At 41.0% G+C, this 11,355-nt stretch overlaps 1 protein-coding gene across 2 annotated transcripts; it reads left to right on the top strand.

Moving 5' to 3' along the window:
* The first annotated feature begins 145 nt into the window (after positions 1 to 145).
* Positions 146 to 11,273, top strand: axdnd1 (axonemal dynein light chain domain containing 1). 2 transcript variants are annotated; one of them, XM_046392077.1, is made up of 26 exons: positions 146 to 388; positions 924 to 1,081; positions 1,166 to 1,269; positions 1,532 to 1,619; positions 1,956 to 2,041; positions 2,869 to 2,925; positions 3,126 to 3,234; positions 3,631 to 3,752; positions 4,060 to 4,200; positions 4,296 to 4,400; positions 4,574 to 4,694; positions 5,022 to 5,123; positions 5,247 to 5,413; positions 5,621 to 5,690; positions 6,240 to 6,474; positions 6,845 to 7,061; positions 7,453 to 7,546; positions 7,870 to 8,057; positions 8,198 to 8,288; positions 8,656 to 8,799; positions 8,951 to 9,019; positions 9,637 to 9,678; positions 9,997 to 10,098; positions 10,233 to 10,324; positions 10,588 to 10,727; positions 10,795 to 11,273. In XM_046392077.1, exons 1-26 carry the CDS (start codon positions 319 to 321, stop codon positions 10,908 to 10,910), a joined length of 3,030 nt encoding a protein of 1,009 aa, XP_046248033.1. In that variant the 5' UTR covers positions 146 to 318; the 3' UTR covers positions 10,911 to 11,273. The 2 variants fall into 2 exon arrangements, with proteins under 2 accessions (XP_046248033.1, XP_046248034.1); XM_046392078.1 differs by having other exon boundaries at positions 930 to 1,081.
* Positions 11,274 to 11,355: the final 82 nt, after the last annotated feature.

The following is an 11,355-nucleotide window of genomic DNA, read 5'->3' on the forward strand; positions in this document are numbered from 1 at the left end:
ATGTCTTTATGTTGCACTGTGCTATGTACTTTGCACAATTTTAATTAATTATTTAGTCAACACGGTCTACGTTGTGCGTCGTCTCAAAATAAAAAGAAAATGACAGAAACGAACAAACGTCAGCGTCCACTGAGAGTGCGAGGCGTCTCCATGGCAACGCGACCAGGAAGTCGAAGCTCAGAGGGAGAACGGACCAAAAAAAGATGGCTCTTTTGCTTTTGGCAAATAAAACTAACCTTTCGTACGCATGACTTTGTCAGACTTCGCAGATTTTTTTCTGCCAAAACCTTACCGTAACATCTCCACCGTGAGTCCAGGATGTCTGCTCCCATGAGAGCCAATTCAGCGCCAAGTTCGTCGAGGGGGCAGCGGGCTAAGGAAACCAGAGGTGAGGTCACCGTGCAGGCAGTCCTGCTCAGCTAGCCGGTGGATGATAAGCTAATGTTTACACATCCAGTTAGATACATAGACACAACAGCCTCAAACTTTTGCATTTATTTATGATTAAAAACTCCACTTTTCTCCTGAAACTTGACTAACAGTGAAGGAAAATGGAAGCTACAATCATTAGGGAATAAAACTCAAGAAAAAGAGACGAGAAAAGAAAAAATCTAAACTAAGCTTAATGGTTGAGTAAATATTAAATGTTTTTTTTTTTTAAATACAATATATATGTTCTTGCACTTAATTTGAAGTATACCCCACTGGTTCCCCAAAGACTCTTCTTCCAGTTGGAATCAAAGTATTCTATCTGATACACAATACTTTATTTCCCCCAGAAGTTGTGATAAACCTAACAAATATGGGAATCCTGAAGTTCCTACACTTTATTATATATGGAAACATCAAACTGTGAGGCACATGCATGAGAGTGTGAATTATACACCTGCCGATTTGTTTGAGTTTGATTTTGATTCTCTCAGTAGCAGAACTGAATTTTCAAGTCCCAGCAGAAAGCAGAGAGTCACCGCTTCCCCCCATCAACAACCAGATCATCCCAGATGAACTGCTGGTCAGCCTTACCTCTGCTGTCTGCAACAGGTGCACACTAGGGCACACTGCACACCATCGACACTGCAAGGTACGTTTAACTCCCATTAATATCTAAGAGGGTCATTTATGTGTGGCTGGAATCAGTTCACAGACTCACAGACTTTGTGTACAGGGCTATGGCATCAGACGGCCAGATGCAGTCTGGCATCACCCACTCGGACGCAAGAAATACAAATACTTTTTGGAGCAGCCGACGTCCCTGACTGGAGCTGGCAGGTCAGCTATAACGTAAACAGTGTTGTTGCAGCCTTGTCTCTCCAAACATCCGGTGAATTGTTACTTTACTACAGTAATTTCAGCAACACATTTATCCACGCGCTCTTAATACAAGACAGGTTTAATACAAAACCAGCTTGGTTTTGATTTTGCGTTGTCAAGACCAGAGACTTTGGCAAAGCCAATCTACAAATATTATTGTTTTCTGCAATGTGCAGATGACCCAAGGAGACTAAATGTGCATGTTTTTATTGTCTTCCAGGGATATTTCATTTCTGTGTGATGCTACAGTAACCCAGAGGAAGACAGTACCGCTCCCACCACTGACTGACCGGAGTGGCAACGCACAGGCGAGCTGCCTCAGCTTTTTTAATTTCTGGTCTTTTAACCTTTTGTGATAAAAAATAAGGAGGATAAGATTACCATGCGAATTTGAACAACAGTATCCATATCCATACTTTGAGATCAGTATAGCAGTAACTTGAAGTTTAACACATGCTAATGTTGTCATCTCTGGACATTTACTTTGGCATGGTGTGACCGAACGTACGTTAGAAAGATATTCAAATGGTTTCAAATTCACTTTAGAAGATTGTGCAGTTTTCTTAAAATAATGTGATTTAGTCCTGACTTCAAATTCACATCTATTGCCATTCACCTATACATCTGAACTTTCTGTCTTTCAGAACTTGAGTGTCTCAGAAAGTCTGGTCCCAGAGGAATATCACATTGTGAAAAACAAAGGGCTGCAGAGCCTTGAGTTGTATGAAGAGTGAGTCAGCTTTTCCATGTACATCCACTTTATTATATCCCCGCTCAGTCGATAACTGGAGCCGTTATGTTCTGGGGTCGTCCCTCTGTCCATGCATCCGTCTCTCTGTCCCATTCTCATGAATGCGACCTCTCTCATTTGAGAGTTTCATCAGATTTACCGCAGATATCTCATTTGGAATCAAGGATGAACTTACTACTTGGTTTGTCATCTCACAAAACATTCAAAAACATGTTTTTAGCCATAATTCAATAATTCATAGATTAATTATGACAAAATTTAACACAAGCATCTCACAGGCTAATACGATCAAGTGGTGATATTTTGTATACAAAAGCTCAAAGGCCAACTTCACCGTCACATCATAATGTTCTGCAAACATACTTTTTTAGCCATTATTCAACAGCATAACATAAGAACAGAAGGGCGGATTGTGAACATATTTCACATTTGGTCAAATACTGAAGTGGTGATATTAATCTTGGGTGTCCACTTTGAAACTGTGCTGATTGCACAGATCCTTTGTGCTGTGAAGCATCCATGTTTTAGAGTTTGTAGCTTCTTTGCAGAAACATCCATATCTGAAGCATCGTAGTCCAGGAACTCATTGGTTTTGATGATATTCAGCTTCAGATTCAGCTCTCCATCAGTCACTACAACTATTATATGAGTCCGGTCTGACATGGATGTAAATTACAACTTGACTTGTGTGTAGAAGAATAGAACCGCGAGGTGGTAATTCTAGTTCATATTAACTCTGCACCCTCATGTCTTAATTGTCAAATTGTTTTGTTTTTGTCAAGTCCCTTGTTGCTTCTCTTCCTCAGTGCATTCACAGTGCAGCTGCAGGATGACGAGCAGAAGCTACGGGTCTTCCCTTCACTGTGAGTTCATAAATATGAATCAGTCTAGTCGAGTATTCTTCAATGACAGGTTTTCTTGTCTGAAATAGTGATGGTACAGAGCGTATTTGTAGAAAATGGTTATACTGTGTACCATTCAGTAAGATGAGGGCTGAATCTTTTTCATGAAAGTCCTTAAATGTGTATTAATACAGATTTGTGTGCATGATCTGTGTGTCTAGGAGGCCCAGTGGCAGACTTGAAGTGGTCCAGCTGATGAGTATGATGGACGACATGCTGCTGAAGGCTGGAGTGGATCAGCAGAGTGAAGAGCTGACTGAGCTCTCGCAGGTAAGAAAAAAGCACAAAATACCGAGATGATCCCGAATATGTAAGCAAACAGTATACCAAGTCTAGAAGCCTGTGCTAATCATGACTTATGTATGATGAAGGATCATTTATTAACACTGACAAGAACAGCATGTTTCACTCAGTGTTTCATCAGGCTCTTGCTCTGCTTATATCCAGATTTTAATGTTTTTGTGCATTAACTCCTGCCTCATCAAAAATACTGTATGCGGACTGTGCTGCTCGGGTGTGTTTTTTTCTGCAGATAACATCCCTGTCATAACCACAACATATTTAAAGATGTAAAATTTGTATATGAAAAACGAAAGCGCTCAGAGATTCTTTCAGAAGTATAGCCGTCTGTACATACCAGAAACAGTGCAATGAAATGTCTTACAGATGGAGGGTCTGCTGGATTTGGTTCGGGTGGAGCAGAACATCTACAACATTGTGTTCCATGAACTGATCAGGCAGGTCAGCGTGAGTTGTGCTGAGAGAGGACAGCTGCTTGCCAAGCTCAGGTTAGCAGTCAACACATTAGTGACAGCAGCTAAATGGTTAAACTGGATGAATGAGTTTAATGAACTGAACCAGTTAAAATCAGACTGTGGAAATATGGATGGGAATAAGAAGTCATATAAAATGAAGCACAACTCTAGAATATTATTGCCTTTTTGTTAGCTTAAGTCCGTTAGTTCTGTTAGGTTAATTTTGAAACAGGATTTGACACATATTTATTCACCTATAAATTTGACGTTTTCTGAAAGTATTTCCAGTAATGACCCCAGGAAGCTTTTTTCTCAGAAGCCCTTGTGTTTGTGTGTCCAGACAGCGCTACCAGTCCCTGCTCCAGCGAATCCCCCACCGTCTGAAGGCTCTGCACACTGAGGGAGTGGCGCAGCGGACTCTGGACCGGCGGCTCACTGAGGAGATCCACCACATCAAGACATCCATGCAGCACCTCAGCACGTACGTAGGTTAGGTGTCAGGCTGCTGGGTGGTGATTTAATAACAGTGTGCTATTATGAAGTGGTTTATTTATGGGTGTGCAAACCTCTTCCCAGGGAACTGTCCAGAATCAGAGACCACGATGCCTTTGTTTCCCAGCAAGCAGAGCGTGCTCACCAGCAGCTGGCTGGTGCCCTAGAGCAGACACACACCAACTCAGAGTCAGTCCTTTGAAACATGGAAGTTGTGTTCACTTAGTCCAAGTCACATTTGCATTCCAACGGCATGAACATTATGAGTGATTTATTTCAGGCAAATATTTCAAGTGCAAGTGCAGTTTAGTAAGCATGCAGTAAAAGTACAAAATGTGATCAGGTGTCTCCTCTCTTCTCAGTGTGGTCCAGGGTTACCACGAGCTGTACGAGCTACAGAGGATTCGCCTTGAGGCCCAGCTGCTCCACATGACTGAGGAGAGAGACTGCTGGAGTCAGCTCACCTTCTGCCTCGCCCTCAAGGTGTGTGAGCCATTCTGCCTTTTTTAAAACCTCATTTGTTTTATGTGCAGTTGGCGTAATGTTATGCTGGTTAAATAATCGAGTAACTGGTTGTGCAATCAGAGGGAGTGAGAATGCAGACCAACATGGATTGTTTTCGTGTATGGAGTGCTATGGCCTTTTTTGTTGGAGGACCCTGAAGGGAGACCTGGAGGGCCTGCATAAGGCATTCATTAAAGTGTGAACATGCGGGTGGCCTCATTTTAATTTTCTCGAAGATGCTCAGTAAAAACAATATCAATTAAAGTCAGTCCAAACAAGTTCAGCGTGTTGTTCTGTGATTGTCAGTTGATCAGTCTGAAGAAGCTGAAGCTCATGAGTCAGCTGCATATCAGCGAGCAGAGCTGGTTCAAGACAGCAGAGCACTGCAGCCTTTACCTCACTTCACAGGTAACAATGCAGTTCCTGTTTCTTATCATTTTCAAAAACCTTTAACACAACACAGGAGACCTTTTTAAGTGTTACTGGTGGTTCAGTTGCATTTGGACTTAGAAAGTGACTGTCCTGCTGCAGGACACACAGGACCTGAATAACATCATGGAGTATATTAACCAATGGAAGGAGAAGTTGACTGCTTTCACATCCCAGCTGAAGAAGAAAGAGCATGCTCAGTGCAACCAGCTTAGTGACATCCACCAAGGCATCACCAAGTGGCTCAGCGATGGCTCTACACAGAACAAGTAAGGACAACCGAAGATGGGAAAGGAGATAATTTAATGTTTTGTTTTTAATTGTTTTTAATATCACCACAAAACTTTTATGACCTAATTTAGCATGCTTGTTCAGTCCAGTGAAGTCCATTTGTTGATAATGAGCAGTCCAAGTCATGGAGAAGAAGATGAGTTTGTGTGTGTATTCTGCATAAGATGCTCTTTCTTTACCTGAAGGTGTCCTGATCCCAAATATGAGAAGGCTTCACTGGAAAAGATTTATGCTGATTTGAACCAGTGGTTAAATGTAAGACAGTCCATTTACTTCCTGTGTGTGTGTTTGTCTTTTACTGATTATGGTCATTGATGTTATCTCTCTGATGTATCTAAACTTTGTCATCTGTCTTGCGTCTTTTTTTTTTTTACATTAATCTTATTACTGTTATCTGTCTAATCTGTCTCAGCTCATGTCATGTTTTTGATCCAGTCACATCATCTCATCACTTAATCTCTCGTGATAATTATCACTTTTTCTGTCTGGTCCGTGTCATCCCCTTCGTTCTGTCACCTGTCGAACCTCTGTCGTTTGTTTCCTTCACCTCACATGTCTCATGTTTGTCCACTACTGATCACTTGTTACTCAACTGTAGAAATGAATTAAGTGTGAAAAATTATCTACATGGTTCTTAACTGAGGAGTCTAAGCATGTTTAACGTAATGTTTTAGCATCCATTTTCACATTGTATTCCAAACATCTTATGGATATTTTAAAATCTGGGTCATGAGGTATATCTAGTGAACAGGAAACTTTCCTTTGTTTTCCTAATGCCTTCCTCTGTATTCTGTTTCTCTGCAGGCTTTGGTCCTCCAGTGTGAGTGCTACCAAGGCGAGAAACTGCTTTGCTGCCAACAGACACTGGCCGAGCTCGGCCACGTCCAGGAAAAATGGCTGAATATGAGCCTTCGTCTGTTCAGAAGACACCCCTCTCCCAATGGTGAACCCCGTGGAGGCCAGCAAGCTGTAAGAGAGCTGGACGGGGTCCTGTCCGAGCTCCTCAAACAGCTGGACACGCAAGTCAGCGGAGATAGCGGTGAGGGCCATCAGAGTCACAATTATGAATAGTTCCTCTAGGAATTTTAGTTGAAATAAATGAAATGATTTTGAGATCTACCAACAGCTAAGCAAAGTATACACTTTCATGTGGCATTGCTTTAGATTTTGCTTGACAGTAGTCCAAATGGGTATCTGGAAACAAGCGGAACTACTGACTGCTGCAAAAATATGACTATGGTGATTGTCAGATTTTGCAGTCCTGACGCTCACTCGCAGGCTATAGTCACAGAATAATATGCTGTATATCTGTCTCTTGTGTTTTATGAATGTTTTAATGGATCTTTTGGAAAAGTATTCTTAAGATATGGGCTAAAGTGTTGAAACTGATTCCAGCCATGCTGTTTCAGGGACCCACGGACAGATCACGTCTCTGCTCGGGTCGATGGAGTCCTGGGTTTCCAAGCTTGGAAGAGTGATTGGCCAACCAGAATTGAAGCCCGTCTCTGACTGGCAGAAATTGGAAAAGGCACTTTACATGTGGCAGAGCTTGGCTGAAAAGGCCTTGCAGAGCATCTCCTGCTGGCAGACAGAAAACAAGAACAAAAACAACATTTATGACCCATAGTACGTTTTTCATGCAGTGGTATCACTAGTTGTCATGAATTGGAGTCTCGTACATATAAATCTACTAGGTTTAAATTTATACAACAATCTGTCTTAAGACAACTGGCTGAAACAATGGATGAATGGAAAAGACAGATGCTTCATTGATCAGCATTTTGTAGATAAATTTGTAGAAAATGCTGAATGTTCTTTAGTACATCTACGCAATTGTTTCACTTTCACTTTTAAGTGATCTGTGACCTATAATGAACAAGTAGTTAATTAACAGAGTCGCAAATACTTTCCTGCTTTTTCTGTAAATTTACATTTAAATTTCCATGTTTTAACATGGAAATTTAAATATTCCCTGGTTGCTCTTTGTTTCTCTTGTGTGTGTTGTTTGTTCTAACAGTACAGAGACAGAAAAGGTGGTAGGCAAAGTGCAGGAGTTCGTAACCAGCCTGTCAAACTTCACTGATGGTGAGAACCAAAGACTCAATGAGGAGGTGAGTGCCAACTAGTTTCAGTCAACCTGTCAAGGAAGGAAAATGCTGCAAAAACATATCAGCTCCATGAATGTCATGCACAGATATTCTTGTGTTTCTTCTTTGTTGTTTACAACATTAGCTTGTACAGTCAACCACTTAGCAGCAGTTGTGGTTTCTGTCCCTGTGTTTCTTGATCAGGGTCATGTTCACAGTGGTTGCTGGGGGAGAAGAGATTCTCAATATTTTCCTTTTTTTTATCATTCAAATGACCTTTTTGGCTTTTTCACGTTCACGCTCTTTCAAGGTCTCGTCACAGGTTTAAGTGTTACCTCTCCTACCAGGTCAGGTCTATTCACATGGCTCAGATTCGCTGGATGTTGGATCTGTTGCTCCTCATGCTACCTGACCATAGCGAGGACCAGACCCAAGAAGAGGAACACCACATAACAAACATTTCACAGCAGACATTGGAAGAGGAGGCCAAGATGCTGGCTGAGAAACTGGACTCTTTTTCCAGATACATCATCAGGTAGAGGTTTTTACCTGTTTACTACAGAATGCAGTAAAGTTTTCTTTAACATTGAAAGTGTCTTTTATAAAAATTTCTGACTGGGGGAGGATCAGCAAAGAAGAATTTACTGGAGAATTTACGTTTGTTTTTAACTGCAGCTCTTGCAAGCTGATTCTGGAGGAGCAGACTCTGCAGAACCAACATGACGTTGATGTTGAAAATGAGATGAATGAACTCAAAAAGCTACAGGTAAGCAATGTTCTGAGTTCAAATAAATAAATAGCAAATAACTGATAGTTATATCAGGGCTGCATGTTTTTGCGTGACACAAGTAATCGGTGCTCGCAGTACACTTGAACACTCAAGACAGATATCTAATTGTGTTTTACATCTGCACAACCGGAAGAAAAAATATATTTGACTGAAACCATTTTGTCTGGACCATTTCTCTGAAGAACAATATAATTAATCAGCTGCTGTAATTTTTTAGCATACACCTATAGAGTGTTTTTTAGAGTAAAGTCGAGAATGCAGCTCTTTTTTAACAGTGCAGTTACAGATAAGGGTGAGTATCATAAACAAGCCAACATCTGGCTATGTGTGTGTATATCCTCAGAGGGAGGGCATTGATTGGGTGGAAACCTGTATGATCCTGCTCTCAGGAGTGAAAGGTGATCCTGTGGATCTGCCCGTCAGAAAGGCTGACCCTGCCACCAGCAGCGATGTCCAAGTCTCCCCAGCAGACAGCACAGAGTCTCTGGTGAGGTGTCGGTTAAAATACCCTCCATGTGGATAGAACTTGTTTATGAATTAATCACAGCAATGTTTGTTTTTTTATTTTTTTTCATTTTGATAATAGCCTTTTGTGTGTGTGTGTGTATGTGTGTGTGTGTGTGTGTGTGTGTTTACAGGAGAACAATGAGGTTTCAGCAGAGCCTACAGCAGAGACTGAACTCGAATGTGAGACAGAATTGAAAGAGGTGATTCGTACTGCTGTGCCGTATGAGTGAAAAGCTCAGTGATATCCTGTAAGCATTTAGACTGTGTTTGAGAAAATGGAACATCGTGACTGCACAGCTTTAAGCTCATTCTGCAGTCTGTCCCTTGTTAGTGGGCACAGTGTAGTTTATCTAGGCATTTAAATAATTAAATATAGCGTATATTATTTTCTAGTGATTTAAATGTTGAAGGAAGAGCAGTATAGCAGTAGTACTGTGTCATATCAGTCCTCTTAAAGTGTAACCAAGCAAGACACTGAGGACCAGATCCATTCTGTTGTGTGGGACATCTGTGCTTTTAGTCAGCCTGTCAACACACCTATAGTTGGTGTCTGTATGCCTCTTTTCAGTTACTTGTGTGCCAAAATATTTTTTGTATTGTGAAGGCTAAACTTTTGATCAGTGTGGACCTGACTAAAGTATAGAAAAGTTATTATATTGTTTGAATAATGGCATTGAGTTAGAATTTTGACCAGCGCTGTTTGGTTTACATTTATTGTATGACATGCATTAACGTGATAATGTGCAGCTGTTACCAAATGAATGCTAAACATGATGATGATGATTAGGGCAGTCATGGTAATCTTGTTTCTCCACAGTGTACCACTGCAGGACATGAAACACAACAGGAGCTTTGTCAGGTATTAATATGGTTTCCAAACATCCCGGGATTGTCTGGAAGAGTGAAATTAGTCATTTATGTTGAAGGTTTTAGTGATTTAGTGCTTTGTATGATAAAAGGCATAACACGAACAACATGTATTTTTCTACATTGTATTCACTGTTTCCTTGAGAATTTGAATTTGTTGAAGACAAAACTGTTCTAAGTAATCAAACTCTTGAGGAATACAATGGATTTTACAAATGATCAAAGGAGCAAAGCTTGTTTTGCATGCTTATTGTACTGTACTATCCAAGTTAAGTTGCTAAAAATGAACAGTATTGCTGTTGTCCTGCAGGGGGAGCTAACGGTTTGTGAGAGCCCAATGGTGAAGCTGATTGACTATGATGGAAACATTAAGCAAAAAAAGCTTGCAGAAAGCAGCGTCCACCTGAATGGGGTCAGACAGTTAAATCACCCACTTTTAGTATTTTACTGTCATGTCTTTTACTGTGTATACAACCAGACAAACTGCCTGTCTACGTCTCGGACCGTCTGTCTGTCTGTCTGTCTGTCCATCTGTCTGTCTGTCAGACTGAGGAGCTTGTTCGGTCTCCAGTGACGAATGAAGCACAGAAAGCTTTCAGTGATTTGACCACAGTAGGACTACTGCAGCAGGAACTGCAGTAAGTTTATTATCATTGGAGTCGAAGACACTTTTACATCTTCCAGACTCAAGTGGAGATTATTAGGCAAAATACTATCATAAGAACAATAAGGAAATAAATATATATTCGATTCACTGTCGAGTTCAATAACCCTCAACCATAAATAAGTTTGTAGAAGCAGAGTTTCTTTGGACATTCAGAAATGACCACTGTGGACCTCTACTGTAGTTGTGTACTTGCAAAGGTCATCCCGCTTAGATTTCCTTCCATGTGTTTGTCAGTGACTCCGAGCTGCGGGTCCAGAGTGCCGAGCAGCGAGCTCTGAAGGCTGAAGAAGCCCTACAGGCAGCGTTGGAAAAGATTCAGGACCTGGAGAGACAACTGCAGGGTCCTCCCAGTCTGGAGGCCAAAAGTAGAGAAGGTACCAGATAAACAAAAACATTGTATAAACAGTATTAAAACTTATACATGTATTTTTTGTGTTGCAGAGAAAAAGAGAACCCCACCACCTTCACTGCCAGCAGTAACACCTCCAGCTCCTCCAAAGAAAACCACAGCTGAAGCCAAACCGGCAAGCAGCACCAAGAGGACCAAGAAACGGTGATCTGATAAGGTGTCACAATGTGTGGGACTGTCCAGTTAATGTTGGTTGAACTATTTTTAAAAGCATATTTGGGGTTTTATATTCCATGGTTTTTCTCTGCCGTAATAACATCAGAGGGGACCCCTTCACCTGCACAGCATCATCCACCAATGCTGCCACATGAGTAAGAAAAAAGTATTTAGAGTATCAGGAGGTTGTACAATATTCAGACTTCTTGGCTGTTGTACCAGAGTGAATGTAATTAGATTGCCATTCATATAACGGCTTGCTGTGGTTTTGTTTAACCTTGTGTCTGTGTCTTCCATGTAAAGGCAAATTAGTTTTGGTTTTCATCCAAAAAATAAAGAGATGACATTTTGAAAAGTTAGACTTTCCTTGGCCTTTATTTACAAAACACAGAAATTGTCAAAATGTTAAACACACTCAGTTTATCTCCAATTAAGAC

This window comes from Scatophagus argus, chromosome 6 (genome assembly GCF_020382885.2).
Source record: "Scatophagus argus isolate fScaArg1 chromosome 6, fScaArg1.pri, whole genome shotgun sequence".
Lineage (NCBI taxonomy): Eukaryota > Metazoa > Chordata > Actinopteri > Scatophagidae > Scatophagus > Scatophagus argus.